Source organism: Chiloscyllium plagiosum, unplaced genomic scaffold (genome assembly GCF_037043375.1).
Source record: "Chiloscyllium plagiosum isolate Xiang-an unplaced genomic scaffold, Cpla_swu_hap1 HiC_scaffold_36, whole genome shotgun sequence".
Classification (NCBI taxonomy): Eukaryota; Metazoa; Chordata; class Chondrichthyes; order Orectolobiformes; family Hemiscylliidae; genus Chiloscyllium; species Chiloscyllium plagiosum.
The window spans coordinates 20,753,572-20,772,703 of record NW_028270174.1 but is presented as its reverse complement, the minus strand read 5'-3'; the positions used below and the strand labels follow the sequence as shown (position 1 = coordinate 20,772,703).

Here is a 19,132-nt window from a genome sequence, read left to right as displayed (position 1 = left end):
TGATGTTTTTGTCGTGTTGGGATACAGTCATTGAGTCATAAAGATGCACAGCACGGAAAAAGACCCTTCGGTCCAACCCGTCCATGCCGACCAGATAGTCCAACCCAATCTAGTCCCATCTGCCAGCACCCGGCCCATATCCCTCTAAACCCTTTCTATTCATATACCCATCCAAATGCCTCTTAACTGTTGTAATTGTACCAGCCTCCACCACTTCCTCTGGCAGCTCATTCCATACCCATGCCACCCTCTGAGAGAAAAAGTTGCCCCTTAGGTCTCTTTTATATCTTTCCCCTCTCACCCTAAACCTATGCCTTCTACTTCTGGACTCCCCAACCCCAGGGAAAGGACTTTGCTTATTTATCCTATCCATGCCCCTCATAATTTTTGAAACCTCTATAAGGTCACTCCTCAGCCTCTGACGCTCCAGGGCAAATAGCCTGTAGAGCTTGAGGATTTCACAAGTGGGAATAGGATAGAGAGGAGATCACCTTTTGAGCCAGCCCCAAACAATTACGGTGCAAATTCTAGACAATGTGATTCCCCCTTCAGCTTCCTAGACACCAGCAAGAACAACTACAAGGGCACTCCCAAGAGAGACATTAAAAACATTAGGCTAATTTAGATAAAAAACAATTCTTAGAACATTCCTCTCTGACTCCCTCAAAGATGATCCAGTAAGTTCCAGCAGACTGGTAGGGAGACATCTGTCTGTATCTTGGGAGATTTGATTTGATTTGTTATTGTCACATGTGCCGTGATACAGTGAAAAGTGTTGTAACCAGACAAGTCGTACCTTACATAACTATATCAGAGTAGTAGGACAGAATGCAGAATATAGTGTTACAGCTACAGTGAAGGTGCAGAGAAAGATCAACGCTAATATATGAGAGGTCCATTCATAAATCTGATAACAGTGGGGAAGAAGCTGCTCTTGATTCTGTTGGTACGTGTTTTCAAACATTTGTGTCTTCTGCTTAATGGAAAAGGGTGCAAGAGAATGTGACCAAGGTAGGAGGGGTCTTTGATGATGTTGGCTGTTTTTCCGATGTAGTGGAAGTGTAGGTGGAGTCAATGGATGGGAGGCTGGTTTGCTTGATAGATTGGGCTGCGTTCACAACTCTTTGTAATTCCTTGCGGTCTTGGGTAGAGCAGTTGGCATTTCAAGCTCTGATGCATCCAGATAGGATACTTTCAATGGTGCATCTATGAAAAGCTTCCACAGATAGTTATATTAGTTACACTCAGGAACTCACTGAACTCTCTTTAGCAGGAATATGTTTCTTGTTACATAAGCCAATAATTTGCACCAGTAGTTGATGACTCTGTGGATAGGTTAGTTACTATAGGAATTGCACCCAAACAAGGCCTTGTCCTCATGTGACATTAATCTTGAAATATGACTGGAACCTGGAGCTTCAAAACTCGGAGTCAGCGACACGATACACTGCACCACAAGATCTCCCTCAGCAATAGTTTGTGTACATCTTAATTCACTGTTAGCTAATAGGTCATAGCCTAATAGAAAAGGTCACGGTACTAAGACTCATGTAGCTTCTCTTATCAGAGTGTTTGTGTTTAGCTTCTGCCTTTGTATACATGTTCCTTGTAACAATTGAACTAACTGGGGCTCACAATTGAACTAACTGGGGCTCACAATTGATCTTTTAAGGTGTTCTTTTTTAGCATTGCCTTATTATTTGCCATCCTTGAGTTTTTTTTCCCCCTAAAACAAGATAGGACACTGAGAGAAAGGAGCATTAAATTGGGTCAGTTGTGAATAAATAAATGTGATGTCAACATGCCTGTTTCTGTTGCCAATGACCATCTCACTGAAAAGTTCTATTCTATTATATTGTGATTGTATTTTAACTCCATGTGAAATAAAACAGTCAGAGAATTACAAAGGTATTGGTTAGTCCTTTTTATTTTCCATATGTAAAAAAAGTTCTGTATTTAATGTTTGTTCTTTGAAACATTAATGATCTGGTTAGGAAAAAGAAACTGTACTTTTGGGAAGTTTTCTCCCGGCATGTTTTACTGTAAAGAAAGAGTAATCAAAAGACTCAGGGATGCCATGAGAATCACTGTCCAATCGCACTTGTCAAAGCAAGTATTAGTAAAAGTGATTATCACCCAGTCTTTGTGGAGGTCAAGTCCCATCTTCACACTAAGATTGTGCTCCATCATGTCATGTGGTACTAATAGGGATTGGTTAAGACCAGTTTTAGCAGTTCAAAACTACTAGGCAGTCTGAGCCATCAGTTTAATTGTAATACTCAATCTGTAAACTCATGGCCATCCCATCCCTCCCCAAGAAGCTGAGTAGCTCTGTCTGTTCTCTGTTCCGATTAGTAGAGTGAATGATTTCAGAGTAATTCTGACTATTTGAAATACAATATATAATCTTTAGTGGAGACCTAATCTCACCTTATATCACTTGCTCTGACAGTGACACCCAGGGTAAGTTATTGCAGAGCTCTAACATGTCTCCTCACTATTCTCATCTTCCTTTGAAGCTTGCTGAAAAGGAGAAGTCCGAAGAGATGCTGAAGGGAAAACTGTGGCGTTTGCAGAGTCAGCTCAGGATGAAAGAGGATGAGATGAAGAAGCAATCTGAGTACTTTGAGCATTACAAGCAAAAGCAGCAGCAGCAAATGGTGAAGCTGAGGGAACGGGAGCAGTTCCTGCACAGCCAGATCTTCAAACTGGATAGAGAGAGGATCGACCTAAATGCGACCAGTGTCATCCTGAAAACTGAGCTGCAGCAAGCTACGGCAAAGTTCACGAAGCTGGAAAACGCACATAGCAAAAGGAGTAAAGATCTTTCTGAGCACGATACTGAACTTGTCAACGTGGCACGTTCCATGGCAGAAAGAGAAAACCAAATCAAAGACAGTATTCTCGTGCTTCAGGATGACCTAAATAAGCTTTTAGAGAAAGAAGAGGCAACTAACGTGGAAAGGGAACAACTCAGGGAGAGACTTCAGCAAGCCGAAGACAATGAGGACTTCCTTATACATAAGCTGGAAGACTTCCGTTCACGGATCCACGAGTTGAAGTTATCGGAGAGCAGTCTGCAAGAGCAAACTGAGGAACTGGAAGAGGAGAATGAGAAGCTTAGAGCAGAACTAAAAGAAATTCAGGAGAATGAAAATTACCTGAAAGAAGTGCTAGAAGAAAAAGAGAAACTGGAGAGCTTAGTCGAGGAGAAGAATAAACTGCATAAAATGACATTAGTAAGTAATAATGTTGCCGAATGTAAAATACCTAATTTAGAGTTCTCATTATTTTTGTTGTCTTCCACATTTAAACATTATTATTTAAAACTAAACCTGCACTCCAAAAAGACGTGTTATTTTAATCTCTCCACATCTCCTTCCTAATGCTGATTATTTGTGCTTCAGTATTATTCTCGGGATTTCATAGCACTTCCAAGCAGAATTGCTGGATACTATTTGGGGTGGATATGCCAAAGTGAACCGTATTTCAAGGTGACCGTGAAATTCCCGTAGAGTTTAGGGCTGATGGAGGATGCATCCATCCAAAAATTGGTGGATGCATTTGACTACCATGGAACTGATCTGCCAGGCCTTCTGCACGAGTATTATATCTGACTTAAGCCTGGAGAAATGACAGACAGGTTATCCAATTGACTGTCAAACCAGGAAGTGGTTGACTTTACAAGCTTTTACTGTCCACTAATGTGCTTGCAATTTCTGCTCTTAACTATAATAATTGGAAAAATGGGTTTTGGCTGTGCTGCTGTGAAATGTCTCTGTAAGTCACCTTGCAGTGGTTCCAAGCAGGTGAAGGATTTCTTCCTGCAAGTTTCCTATTTTGGAAAAGGTGCCATGGTGTCCAAAATGACCATTTTGCTGAACAAAGAGACCTTGGAGTGCAGGTCCATAGTTCCTTGAAAGTAGAGTCGCAGGTAGATAGGATAATGAAGAAGGCATTTGGTATGCTTTCCTTTATTAGTCGGAGTATTGAGTACAGGGGTTTGGAGATCATGTTGCAGCTGTACAGGACATTGGTTAGGCCACTGTTGGAATATTGCGTGCAGTTCAGGTCTCCTTTCTATCAGAAGGATGTTGTGAAACTTGAAAGGGTTCAGAAAAAATTTACAAGGATGTTGTCAGGTTTGGAGGGTTGTGAGTTATAGGGAGAAGCTGAATAGGCTGGGGCTGTTTTCCTTGGAGAGTTGGAGGCTGAAGGGTGACATTATAGAGGTTTATAAAATCATGAGGGACATGGATAGCATAAATAGACAAGATCTTTTCCCTGGGGCGGGGGAGTCCAGAACTAGAGGGCATAGATTTAGGGTGAGAGGGGAAAGACTTAAAAGGGACCTGAGGGGCAACTTTTTCACACAGAGGATGGTGCATGTATGGAATGAGCTGCCACAGGGAGTGGTGGAGGCTGGTACAATTACAGCATTTAAAAGGCATCTGGATGGGTATATGAATGGGAAGGGTTGAGAGGGATATGTGCCAAGTGCTGATAAATGGGACCAGGTTAGGTTAGGATATCTGATCAGCATGGATGAGTTGGACCAAAGGGCCTGTTTCCGTGCTGTGTATCTCTGTATCTTTATCACTCTACCATATGTGCCATCATCTTCTGTCCATTTGCTCAGACCTTGTGCTTGCCATGACATTGGATGTTTTCTATATTGTAAGTAACTTAGTATATGGGATTTAGTTACTTGTAAAGAATGTTTGGTGTAAACGGTTGTGCGGACAATTATGTAGATTCTTTAGTGTAGCCTTGAATTAGAGCTCAGGTCATTGACACTGAAGGAACAGCACCACATGGTGAGGTCATAAAGCATATGGTGGGCAAAAGTATTAAAAATGCACAAAAACCCGAACAATAGAGTTTGCAAAGAGTGTATGGCTGTTGCAGGTTACAGAGATTGGAAGGGATGTGTCTGTGGAGGCATTTGCACGGAAGATGAGAATGTTAAATTTAGACCCTCAGTGCCCCATTTCTTGCTTCTGCTGCCTACCCTAAAATGAAGCCACCTATGGATTGACTTCACCATCACTAAAGTGGTTAACAGCAACAGCCATTTGGACCAGTCTCCTGTGGCATTCTGATGTGGGTGCAATGGCAAGAAAGCCAAGCCATTTCTCAACATCCCTGCAAGCACCTCTCTGGAGAAATCTAATCACACCGTTTATACACTTGAAACATGTAACTACTGTAGTTCAGAAAATAACAACACATTTGTGGTAGACTAATTTATTTTAGTCTTGAAATGAAATAAATTGCAAGATGTTAAAATCGCCACCTGTTTATTTTTTATTCCAGAATAACAGTGAACTCCAGTTAAATTCTGATGAAATACCAGGACATGAAACTTCGTTAGAGGTCAGAGTAAACCCCTGTTTTACAATTCAGATCTTTTTGCGACCATACCTGTTGAGTGTGGTTTCTTCTGAATTCTTTTTACTCACTTTATTCCTTCTGCACAAGGGACTGAATGAATGTAATAGTTTTATCTGTGCATGTGTCTTACTCACTGAACAATTGAACTGTGTTTGATGGGAGTGGTAGGAAGGATAATGTGGTTAGAAATTAAACCCATTCTTACAAACTCACTGGGAAAGAATATTGGTACACTAGCAGCAGCAGATATGCTGTGTGTCAGTTTCTTCACTGCTGACTCAGACCAACGTCACCCTTTACTGATTTGCTCTTAGGTCAGAGCATTCAATCTTCTGTGCGATAATTTTATGTTCAGATTATTGAAAAATTGATGACTGATGATTAAGCTCTATTTCAGAAATGAAGTCCAATTGAAAGCAAAAATACTGGTTAAGTAAGAAACATTTATCCTCAAAGCACTTGGAGACAACTGACCGAGTCTATTTAATGGAATATAGGTTGGTTTTTGTCATATCTTGACTCATAATTATCCATCAAAAAACATTCTGTGGGACAACTGAAATGAGATGATTTAACTCTGGGGATCTGGAAACTCCACCTACCCTGAAGATCACTATCCTATTCAATATTAATCCATCAACTAATATCACTGAATCTGATTGTTTGGTCATTATCACATTGTAGCTTATGGGATCCTGTTTTGTGTAGAATTTTTCTATGTTCTTTCACACGATGTAAGTGTCCCTGGCCAAGGCTGCATTTATTGTCCATCCCTAATTGCCCTTGAATTGAATTGCCTGCTCAGCCATTTCAGAGGGCAAGTCAGAATCAACTGCTTTGCCATGAGTCAGGAGTCACAAAAAGGCCAGAGTGGGCAAGAATGGCAAATTCCCTTCCCTAAATAAAATTAAGGCAACAGATGGGTTTTTACAGCAATCAGTGATAGTTGTCATGGCCACCATCACCAACACTAGCTTTATATTCAATGATAATTTAATTCAAATTCTGCCCGCTCCCATTGTTAGATTTGAAACTCATTCCCAGAACATTGGTCTTGGAACCTGGATTACTTGTCAACTGACAGCTGCATTTTCCCTATTTGTTTTCACATTTCCCTCATTACAACAGAGACAATACTTCAAAGTATTTAATTGTGTAGAAAGTGTTCTAAGCTTGAGAAAGTTTTTATTTCATCAACTGAAGACACTGGCCTTGATTTTCCTGTGTTGGGGAGTGGACAGAAGTAACATTTGTGGTTGTTATGGGAGTGATGGGAACTGGAGAAGTGACCTTGGATCCACTGAGTTACCTCAAAATACCAGCATGCTTCAGGGCAGGTTCAAAGTGCAGCTGTCCTTTCTGCCATTGTGCTGTGCAAACCATGAAACATGCACACATGTGATTAGAATTGTAATTGAGAAAACATTTTGGAAAAATAGAAGATCCAGCTGTGTGATTCTGAGGCACTTTGTCGAATACCCAAACACCACCTTACAAATTGAGGGAGAATGTTACACACTTCTTTGAGCCATAGAGTCCTGTAGCACAGAAAAAAGACCCTTTGGCCCATTATGTCTGTGCTGGTCAAAAACTATCACCTGATTATTCTAGTCCAATTTTTCCAGCACTTGGCCCATAGCCTTTATATCTATGCATTGCAAATACACATCTAAATCCTTCTTAAATGTTATGAGGTTTCTGCCTCTATCACTCTTACAGGCAGTGAGTTCCAGACCCCATCACCCACTGAGTAAATACATTCTTCCTCACACCCTCTCTAAATCTGCCCATTACCTTAAATCTGTGCCCCGCGGTCATTAATTGCTTCACCACTGGGAAAGGTTTCTACTATATCTATGCCCCTCATAATTTAGTGCATCTCAATCGTGTCCCCTTCATCCTCTGTCTTCTAGCTTTGAGGAAACGACCCCAGTCTATTGTAACTAAAACTTACCAGTACAGGCAATAGCCTGATATTAACTCTGCTGTCAGATCAGGATAGAAATTACATGTCCCAGAGAAAGTCAGTACTCAGTGGTGGTGCTACTGATGTCAAGACCAGTTCAAGATGCTCAGGAAGGTAGGCTCTCCTTCTTGGGAGCCTCTCTTAGCCTTCCTGGTTGCATTGGCTTTAATTTGCTGGGCTCCGGGGGTGGGTTTGGAAGTTGGGGGCAGGGGGACGGAGGGGTAACTCTCTTAATTGGCTGTTTCCCCAAAATGTTCATCCAGAGTCCATCCACAGTCATTTCTGGAATCCAAATGCACAATGACCTGATAGAAGTAGTACGTATCGAGATTTCATCTAATTCGGAAGACAGTTATATAATCCAAATACATAGATAAGGAATGAGTAGCCTAAGTGGACTTTCGAGCTTCCTCCACCAACAAAATTGTGGTTGATCTGCTTGTTCCTTCATCTATACTTCCTGGCTTAACCCCAACTGCCTTTAATTCCCTCGTTACTCAAGAATCTATCTCCCTCTGCCTTAAAAAAGTTTTGGTGACACTGGCTTCACTGCTGTCTGGGGAAGGGTCTCTAGGGAAAAAAGTTGCTCATCTCCATCGTAAATGGGAGACCCCTAATTTTTAAACTCTAGATCTAGTCTCTCTCACAAGGGGAAAGGTCCTTTTTTTAAAATAATTTACTCTGTCAAATCGCTCAGGAACATATATGTTTCAATAAGATTGCTTTTCATTCTTCAGAACTCCAAGTAATCCCTAACCTCTTCTTATTGGATAGACTACACCGAATTAGTCAAATGAAAATGTTTTTCACCCAGAGTGGTGGGGGTCTGGAATGCATTGCCTGGGAGGGTAGTTAAGGCTGGTGACTTCACAACATTACAAGTACTCATCCAAGTACTTTTTGAATGTTATAACATTCAAAGCTAAGGGGCTGATGCTGGAAAGTGAGACCTGTGTATATTTCTTGGTATTTTGGTACTACAGACTTGATTGGCTGAATTCGCTGTTTCGTACTGTATGGTTCTATGAACCTACTCTGAAATATTTCTAATGCAATTATGCAATCTCTCAAATAAGGAGGCCAAAATTTTACACAGCAATCTTAATATGGTTCTATATAGCTGTAACACAACTTCCCTAATTTTTATATTGAATTCCACTTGCAATAAACAACGAGGGGATCTGAAGAAGAATCATATTGGTCTGGAAATGTTAACTTTGTTTCTCTCTCCAAAGAACCATCAAACCTGATGAATATCTCCATCATTTCCAGTTTTTACAGCAATATTCCATATTTCTTCCTAATCACTTGCTGGACCTGCAGACTGATAACTTTTGGTGGTTTATATACTAGATCCCTCTGTTCCTCAAAGCTCTGTAATGTCTTTTCATTTGAATAATATGCTGCTTGGGTCATTAGCAAACTTAAAAACAATACTTGATCATGTCATTCATGTCACCAATACAGATTTTAAGTAGTCAAAGCCCCAGCACTATTACATTGGCTCGCTACTTGTTATACCTTGCCAGCTAAAATATGACCATTTATGCCTACTCTGTATTTTCCTTTGGCTCTCCATAAGCAGTAAGCTCTTATTTTGTGAAGTAACCTTTCATGTGGCAGCTTGTCACATGTCTCCTGGACCTTTAAGCACGGTACATCCACAGATTTCCCTTTCTCAACTTCATTTGCTACTTCCTCAAAGAACCCTAATAAATTAGTCAAATCCACACAACTATGTTACCCCTGCCAGATTGCACTGAGATATTCCAAGTAGCCTGCTGTTATTGTCAATAATAGATTCTCGCACTTTTCTTTAGATAGATGTTAAGCTAACTTAGCAGGTCTGGCTGCATCTGTGGAGAGAAGTCAGAGTTAATGTTTCAGGTCAACTGACCCTCATTTTCTGCTCGAGGGCTGCGGCCTTCTGGACTCAATATTGATTCAATAATTTTAGGGCTTGAACTCTCCCATGTCTTTATCCCAAGTCTAACTCACTAGGCATTGTTATCACAGTCTGCTAATAAACACAACCATTGTTAGTACTAATAGTCCCCATTAATAGCTTTTCACCCTCCTAGCCAGATCATTATCCACTCCTTTGTCTGTCCCAACAGTTCTTCTCTCTCTCTGAGCTCTATTCTCACCTAACATTTCCTCCTTACCCCTTCCCCCCTCCCTATCTTCTGCATATCAGCTGACACTTTCCTAACTACTATCAATTCTGAGGAAGGGTCACTCGATCTGAAATGTTAACTCTGACTTCTCTCCACAGATGCAGCCAAACCTACTGAGCTTTTCCGGAAGTTTCTATTTTTGTTTCTGATTTACAGCGCCTGAGGTTCTTTCGCTTTCTATTATGCTAACTTGTCTGTTGTTTCCTGCTTTCTGTTTCTCACCTTTCCAATATAGGGGAGACTCTACTTGTGTGTCAAGAAATACTTAGAGGAAGTCGATAATCGATATAAAAGTAGAATGGAACTGCAGTTCGTATTTTCCAATGTCAAAATAAATCAAATGTAGAATGCTATTCTTTTAAAGTTAACAAGAATCAATTATGAAGATTGATCCACATTTAACAAAACAACTGAATACAATGGATGCGTAATCTGGTTTCATTCTCCCTCGCTTTCTCCCAGTTTCCAAATCTCTCCAAGACTTTGTCCCGTTCTAGCTCTGTAGTCTCCTTCATGTTACAACCTTTTGAAATATCAGAGCTCCCCAAACTCAGGCCTGATGAGCATTCTGAAATGCAGCCACTGCATTGATGACCGAACCTTTGCCCATTAAGGTGCCGTGCTCTGGAAATCCTTACTGGAACCTCTCAACTTCTCTCTGTTCCTTTAAGGTGCTCTTAAAAACCTACCTCGTCTATTGAAAGAGGATATAAGCAATTTATTGGTCGATGCCTTAATATTGTCGTGTGGCATAGTGTCAAATTTTATTTGATCACATTTCTCTGAAGAAAGCAGCTTATGTTATCCTGCTACGTGAGAGGAACTATAAATGACTCCACGATTTGAGACAAATGTAAGCTGTTATTGCAATAAGAAAATCCATTCCTTCCCTCAGAGGTGCAGTGCTGGAGCTCAATAATTATAACTTTTAATTCACTTTATAACTGATGTGACTAGTTCACAAAATCTCCACATGACACTGGAAGGGAATTTCATAAGGGACATAAAAAACTCCTCCATGTCCAAGACTCATCTACAAAAACATGGGAACCTAACCAATATTAACACATACTAAAGCAACTATGCATGTGGTAAGAGGGAATTTGAGAGCGTGAAACATGTTGTCCCGTAATTTTGAAGGGAGAATACAGTCCCACTGCCATATTATTGTTGATTGCTGAAATTCTTATTTTTCTGCTTTAGGTAACTTCCAAGTGTAAGCACCTGAGCAGCATCTGCAGTGCAGTATTTCAGCACATGGTAAGCTCAGACTCTGATAATTATTCTGCAGAAAGTTAGTGCAATTCAGTAGGAAAATAATGCAAAAATTGTGTCTTATTTGAGGTTATTTGCTCAATTCCAGTGATGCTGGAGAGCAGCTGTGTTTATCAGTGTTTTCAGCTGAAGGTGATTATCAAAGTTATCTCAGTAACTTGTGGGTGTCAGATTGATACTGTCTTACCCAGTGTAACATGAAAATATTGAGTTGTTATCTGAGTAGAAACAAGTAGCAGGTTTCAAACATAGGCGAAAGTGAGGACTGCAGATGCTGGAGATTAGAGTCAAGAGTGTGGCGCTGGAAAAACACAGCAGGTCAGGCAGCATCCGAGGAGCAGGAGAATCGATGTTTCAGGCAAATGCCCTTTATCAGGAAAGAGGCTGTGAGCCGAGGAAGTGGTGCGATTGGGGAGGGGGTTGAGGCTGGGGTGGAGATAGCTGAGAGTGCAATAGGTGTATAGAGGTGGGAGTAATGGTGATAGGTCGGAGAGGAGGGTGTTTAGGGAGTGGCGATGGAGGAGGACCTGCATGACCTTGGCAGATTAGGAGGGAGAGTTGAAGTGCTCAGCCTGGAGGAAGAATGCCTCATCTTCCACCTCGCGACCCTCCACCCCACGGCATCAATGTGGATTTCACCAGTTTCCTCATTTCCTCTCCCCCCACCTTATCCCAGTTCCAACTTGCCAACTTGGCACCGCTCTTTTGAACTGTCCTACCTGTCCATCTTCCTTCCCACCTATCCGCTCCATCCTCCTCTCCAACCTATCGCCATTACCCCCATCTCCATCCATCTATTGCATTCTCAGCTACCTTCCCTCCCCATCCCCATCCCCCTTCCATTTATCTCTCCACCCCCTCAGCTCACAGCCTTATTCCTGATGAAGGGCTTTTGCCCGAAACACCGATTCTTCTGCTCCTTGGATGCTGCCTAACCTGCTGTGTTTTTCCAGCACCACACTCAGGTCTCAAACATACCTCAGCCAGAATGGGAATTGAACCCACATTGTTGACCACATGCCATCAATATAGATATTTTTAAAAGACTGTCCTTTTGGTAGAATAAAAAAGTAAGTGACAATAAACATAAGTCATTGAACCATGAGTTATAATCTGTGTGATTAATTTGATGGGAATTCCAAAACTTCTTCCCTCTGTTGCCCCATTTTGAAGCTTAAACATTATCCGAGTGAAAATTGAGAGCGGGAGTACAGCTATATAATGGTGATAACATGGTTAGAACTCTGGAGTGGTTATTGCTGCCTCACATTTCACAACTCCAAAGTTTCATCTGACACCACACCCCCTCTTCCACTGGTCCTGCTGCCCCACCCCCAACTTCAGGGAGCATTTTTCAAATAGATATGTCGAAATTCAAAGTTCAAAGTGGGTTAGGCCAAAATGAACATTCAAACTCTTTACAGGCCACTGCAAACTCTGCCAAAACAATTGTTGAGAATGAAACTTTGCTTTGGCATTATCACAGTTAAATTGATGTTGTGTTTCCTTGCCCTTGTAGGATGAGGAAACCTCGCCAAACAGATACAGAGACCTAAAGAACTCCTTAACTCACTTGCGATCCCAGCTGCAGGTAACTCAAGAAATAGGAGTTTCACCTTCAGCAACACAAGTATGCTTTGTACCCCTTAATACTAGTGTTGGCAAATGAATAGAATTACACTATTAAATGTAATATACTTTTCCGAACTGGTTACATGAAACAAACAAGCAGATATTTTCCAGAATTTTCAAAAAGGCCTTCTATGACATTTTTTTGTGATGAAAGTACCAGATTTTCCTCTGCTACAGAATCAGAGCTTTTCCTCTCTGTTGGAAGAAATTCCTGCTGCAAAGAAGTATCTTTGGAAGTAATTAGTTTTATAGTCTCAGATTCTTTTATGTAGAAGTAAAGTTGGCTGGGGCACTTTGTCCTTCCAGAGAGCTGGAACAGAAGCTGGGGATCCCAGCTGATGAAGTGAATCCAAGATCATGACATTAATTGCGTCAATTATGCACTTGTGTGATGGCCAGAAGTATGAAAGCTCCAGCGGCCTATGTACATCCCCTTTGAGAAGCTAGTGATCAAGCCTTTCAGATTTGGTTACACAGCCAATCACTTTGGTTAGGTCAGCTTGCTGTATGGCAAAATGTCGTATTCTTGCACTAGCATTGATATGGGTGACATCCTTATAAATTAGCTATCAGCTCTACATTACTTTTCCTGTTGTGTTGTTTCCAGTAATACACTGCACCTCTGCTACAGATCAGTTTAATCTACTCTCATACTACAGAATTTCTCTTTAGTTCCAAATAACAAATAGGACACTCAATTCTCCTGTGGAGAGCTGGACCTATATAAGTAATATTTCTTGAAGTTTATGATGGAAAATAAATGCTAATTTTGTGCATTCTTTTCTTTCTGTCGTCTAAATCCCCAATGTGTATTAAAATTGAAATACTGCACTCTCTGGTCAATTGCTGTCTTTCAGTTTGAGAAACTTGCCTACTCAGGGTCACTGATTTCTGCCATAGGTCTTCAAGCAACCATTTGCTACCCACAGCTCTTTGGGGAAATAAGGCAGGATGTTCCATATTATAGTGTAGGATTGTCTCCCATTGCTTTCCTTCTCTGCCTTTTCTCTGCCCCACTGTGAAGACACTGTGACTCAAAGCTTGATGTAGCCTCGTGGATGAGTGTTACCATTTTAGGTCATTATAGCACGTTTCTTCCAGTTACTTTAGTACGTTTCTTTCGTATCAATGCTGCCAAATACAAAGAGAGCTGACAGTATTGAGTACCATGGGTGAAGAGATTGACTCAGCATTCAGTTTTGACATGCTGATAGTAATTGAGAAGATAATGCATGGCTCATATCCATCACTTGAATATTATTATTGTAGTATTGGGTATACTCCTGGTAAGAAATTAGAACAATGTAAAAAAAAAAGATCTTGCCTTATCCAGTTCAGCTGAAAAATTGAAAAAGGAAGGATGCTATTTGAATGAACAAGAGCTTTATGGTTTGATATGTTTTGCTGTAAGCTAAAGAAAAATTAATTGTAATTATGATGGGCATGACCAGAGTGCCCTCAAATGTCACATCATCCTGACTTGGGCATGTGTTGCATTCCTTCGTTATAACTCGGTCAAAATTCTAGAATTGCCTGTTTATTGCAATATGGACTAGAAAATACTGAAAGATGAGGGGTCCATGTAATCAGCTCAAGGTCACCTAGGGTTAGACCTTGCTAAAAACAGTGACATGTTAATAATGAATGAAGAATGACTTGTTGAAGCAACCTTTTTAGATTGCTGGTTGAAAAACATAGTCTGAGTTATTGCTCCAACATTGGTAGCTTTTTAAGAAAGTTCAGTAGCTGTTTTTTTAGATTAGATTACTTACAGTGTGGAAACAGGCCCTTCAGCCCAACAAGTCCACACCGACCCGCCGAAGCGCAACCCACCCATACTCCTACATGTACCCCTTTTTACCTAACACTACGGGCAATTTAGCATGGCCAATTCACCTGACCTGCACATCTTTGGACTGTGGGAGGAAACCGGAGCACCCGGAGGAAACCCACGCAGACACAAGGAGAATGTGCAAACTCCACACAGTCAGTCGCCTGAGTCGGGAATTGAACCCGGGTCTCTGGCGCTGTGAGGCAGCAGTGCTAACCACTATGCCACCGTGCCGCCCACGGTGTTGGTTTCTGTGTGGTCTTCTTGTGAATGGTAGCCTTCTCTTCTATTTTATTGACTAAGTTAACCATAGAGTCATGGGGATGTACAGCGTGGAAACAGACCCTTCGGTCAAACCCACCCATGCCCTCCAGATATCCCAAACTAAACTAGTCCCATTTGCCAGCACTTGGCTCATATCCCTCTCAACCCTTCCTAATCATTTTTCCATCCAGATGCCTTTTGAATGCTATAATTGTACCAGCCTCCACTACTTCCTCTGGCAGCTCATTCCTCACACGCACCACCCTCTTTGTGAAAAGGTTGCCCCTTAGGTCCCTTTTATATCTTTCCCCACTCACCCTAAACTTACTCCCTCTAGTTCTGGACATGCCCACCCCAGGCAAAAGACTGTCTATTTATCCTATCCATGCCCCTCTTGATTTTATAAACCTCTGTAAGGTCACCCCTCAGTCTCTGATGCTCCAGGGAAAACAGCCCCAGCCTATTCGACCTTTCCCAATAGCTTAAATCCTCCAACCCTGGCAACATCATTGTAAATCTCTTCTGAAGCCTTTCAAGTTTCAGAACATCCTTCCGATAGGAAGGAGACCAGAATTGCACACAATATTCCAACAGTGGCCTAACCAATGTCCTGTACAGCCGCAACATGACCTCCCAACACCTGTACTCAATTCAGGTTATTTGAATCAATAAAGCAGTTACAAATCTGATTTGTTTTTCTTTCAGATTTAATCCACCACCTCCAGATTTAATGAGTATAATTTTCCTATTTAGAAAGTAAACTGAGAATTGATCACCTGCGTGATCTTAATTTCCAAAGGAAGTAAAATATGGGGAGTTTGTATAAGGGGCTGGTGAACCATTCTGCCTGTTTCGAACAGAAAAGTGAAAATTACCTTTATTCGTGGCAAGGATCTATGCCAGATATTAATTATGTAGATGTTCATATGTTACATAGAAGGCTTCAGTTCAAAAAGGATCCACTAACTTTTAAGTATTTTGGTCTCAATCAGAATGGAGACATTTTATTTCGAGAAGAATTGTTGCAGAGCAAGTGGGCAGCTGTTCTGGACTCAGCTCGGAACAAAACCACTCAGACTCCGTCCATTGGACAGTGCGTTCAAGAGGCCTTGATCATTGCAAGTAGGTCTTTGTACATGACATTACATGCTTCAGTCAACCTCCTTAATTTCTTTAATCAATGTACATCATATTGTCAATTATTGTATTTGCTATGGACTTGTTGTACGGTAAAACGATGATTTTCCATGATACCAAGTGAGGTTTAATTTTTTTGTTTCAAGAGGCTTAAACATTTCAGTATTACAAAATATTCCACATAAATCTTCTCTCAAAGCTTCTTTATTTTGATGCAATTCATGTTTAATGTTAAGTAATCTCTTTTCAAGCATTTTTCCAGTATATCCTTACTGAAGGTTTTGGATGGACACTACATTGTCTTTTAGGTCACCTGCCTGGGTTGCAAATGGATCTTGCATCCCCCACAGTCAGGAAACCCTTTACTGCCCAAATATGCAGTCATACACCATGAGCCAGGGATCATAACAAAGAAGGGTCTTTTGCGTGTCACCTGGACGCCATAGTTTCACACGGGTTCTCACATGTGTATCTTCCTTCCAGGAAATGAATGTTCTGGTGAGGCAGGTCTTTTTGTAAACTGCAAATCTGTTCTGTTTTTGTGTATAAATGTAAAATGTTTATAACGCTCCTTGTTGTATTCTAAAATAAGAGGGCATGTCACACTGTTCCTGTTCATGGCCTGTGCATTTTTTTGTTTGACAAATTTCTGAGACTAGCCATGCCAAAAAATAGGAGAGAGCTCTCTTCCTCTGTGTTTGATGTCCATTCCAGATTTCAGCAGTTCAAGTTGAGTATTAACTGGAAAGAAAAGTGAAGACTTGACCTCTGAAACGTCAGCAGCTCTCTCAATTAAACCTCCTAGTCTGCCTTACTAGATATAATGTGGAGCTGCCTGTGTTGGACTGGGGTGGACAAAGTTAAAGATCACACAACACCAGGTTATAATCCGACAGGTTTATTTGGAAGTACAAAGCTTTCGGAGAGCTGCTCCTTCATTAGGGAGTTAGTGGAGTAGGATCATAGGACACAGCATTTATAGCAAAAGGTAATAGTGTCATACACATAGTTTCCTCACCTTCCCTCTCCCTACCTCATCCCAGATCCAACCCTCCAACCAGGCACTGCCCTCTTGTACTGTCCGACCTGTCTGTCTTCCTTCCCACCTATCTGTTCCATCCTTACCTATGACCTATCACCATCACCCCCACCTGCATCTATCTATCACTTTCCAATCTACCTTCCCCCCAGCCGCAGCCCCACACCCCTCCTCCTATTTATCTCTCAGCTCCCTTGTGCCCCTCCTCACCACATTCATGATGAAGGGCTTATGTCTGAAACATCAATTCTCCTTCTCGAATGCTGCCTGACCTGCTGCGTTTTTCCAGCGCCCCACTTCTCAACTTCCAAATAAACCTGTTGGTGTATAACCTGGTGTCGTGTGATTTTTAACTTACTGGATATAAACTTCTGATAAATTCCTCCTCATCTCTAATTTCAGACTAATATGTTTGTTTATGGGGATATTTTAACTAAACCTCCTTGTCTGGTACTGATGTTAATGTGTGAGAAAACTGACTGGATCAAATTTGCAATGCTAGGATACAGATGTTCTATGGATTTAATATATCGTGATTTAAACTTAATATTTTTACATAATTTGTTAAGGTTTCCTCTGATCTTCATTGATTTTAAAAAGTAGAGCACACTCCGTCCTACCAGTTTGGGGGAAAAAAAATGAAACATATAACTTGTTTGAGGTAGTGAAAATTTTAATACATCTTGGTCATTTTTTGTGTGCTTTTCAACAGAACTGGCTTCTGAAAGTGTCTGCGATTACCCCAAATTATCTGCAGCTGTGAAGGAAGGACATATAATCCCATTTCTTGAAGCAAACTCTTGTCTGTTAGCAGATCTAATGCAGGTTCTTAGAAGCGGGGATGTGGAGAAGGTAAGGAACACCTCCGAGTAAATTTAAATGTAGATGAAAAAAGTTCCAATCACTATCATTTTTTTACATATTTGTTTTACTTCATAACTAAGTATGCTGTATGAATCTGACCTGAGGTTATAGCAGTTTGAACCAGATGAAGAAAACTGGAGCAATTCTTGGTTGTCCAGCATGAGCATATTTCACCTTAATGCCCACAGCGTTCACTAAACATTTCAAATGCATAAAATAAAGTTCAACAATAATGATTTTGTCATGTCAATGTAAACTAAGTAATGCCAAATATTACTTTTTCAGTGAATTTCGAGTCACTGTTGCAACAAAACTGCTTCGAAAACAAAATTTCTAATTACTATTTCAGCTGAGGAAAATGGCAGAATTCAAATTTTTCATTCTTGGGGAAAGAAAGTCTATCCCTGTGTAAAAACAGGCCTAGGAACATAACATTTTGTCAAGAGATCAGCCTTATGATTGAGTCTGGTCATTGAACTTGAAAGTCTAATTGAAAAAGTGTTTCTCCTGAGCTGAAAAGGCAGATTTACATCGATGGCTTCAATATTATTCAATAAATAAACACTAGTTGTGTGAAAACCATCTGTTATAATGCCATAATTTGCTACAATAATCTATCATCCAAGAAAACAGCTTTCCAGCTACCAATCTTCATTTGGGATAAACCATGGTCTTACCAAACTAATAAGTCTGTTCTCTCATTAGATTGGTGCACAGAACTGGTGGTGGTTTTAACCTGAGGGCTATCATGCCTCCGGCGAGGGGAGAAGTTGAGAAGAAGAGTCCCTTGTAGTAACCTCAGCCAGTACAGGAATTGAACCCACACTGGTTGCATCACTCACCAGCTATCCAGCCACCAGAGCTAACCAACTCCATTGTTTGGGATTCAAGTTGTGTAGTAACATTGTAACTGATCCTTCCTCGAATGGTTTACTGGAACAGTGGCTCAGTGGTTAGCCCTGCTGCCGCATATCACCAGGGACACGGGTTTGATTCCAACCTCAGGTGACTGTCTGTGTGGAGTTTGCACATTGTCACCGTGTCTACGTGGGTTTCCTCTGGGTGCTCTGGTTTCCTCCCACAATCCAAAGATGTGCAGGTTAGATGGATTGGCTATGCTAAATTGCCCGAAATGTGTAGGGATGTGCAGGCTAGATGGGTTAGCCATGGTAGAGATGGGTAGGGATGTGGGTCTGGGTAGGATGCTCTTCAGAGGGCCAATTGGCGGAATGGCCTGCTTCCACACTGTGGGGATTCTCTGAGTCTAAACTTGGTTGATGGCATATCCATTGGAGTTAGACAAAGTAGAAACTCTGGAGGATTTAGATGGTTGTCATAATTTTCATCTGTAGAATTAAGGCTATTGCGTTCTATGAACTCTCAGGGCAGGTTTTCTAAAATTATTTGTTCGGGTCCAGTGAATCTTAATTGTTAATACAAAGACTAACTTTTGAATAATTTGTTGTATCAAATAACTGTCCCTGACATTTTGCCACACTTAATCAGAACAATCATCTCATTCACCCTTCCCATGTCATTCCTCTTATGCCATC

General features: G+C 41.0%; 1 protein-coding gene across 6 annotated transcripts in view; it reads left to right on the top strand.

The window, feature by feature from the left end:
- The window catches only part of LOC122539251 (uncharacterized), a 122,876-nt gene that overhangs the window by 17,458 nt on the left and 86,286 nt on the right, over positions 1–19,132 (top strand). For 5 of the 6 annotated variants that reach the window (XM_087980031.1, XM_087980033.1, XM_087980032.1 and 2 more), the window contains exons 4-9: positions 2,520–3,239; positions 5,317–5,376; positions 10,741–10,797; positions 12,332–12,403; positions 15,532–15,661; positions 17,428–17,567. In XM_087980031.1, the coding sequence (XP_087836157.1) occupies positions 2,520–3,239; positions 5,317–5,376; positions 10,741–10,797; positions 12,332–12,403; positions 15,532–15,661; positions 17,428–17,567 (1,179 nt within the window). The remainder of the gene's footprint in view (positions 1–2,519; positions 3,240–5,316; positions 5,377–10,740; positions 10,798–12,331; positions 12,404–15,531; positions 15,662–17,427; positions 17,568–19,132) is intronic. The other variant, XM_087980030.1, reaches the window with a different exon arrangement.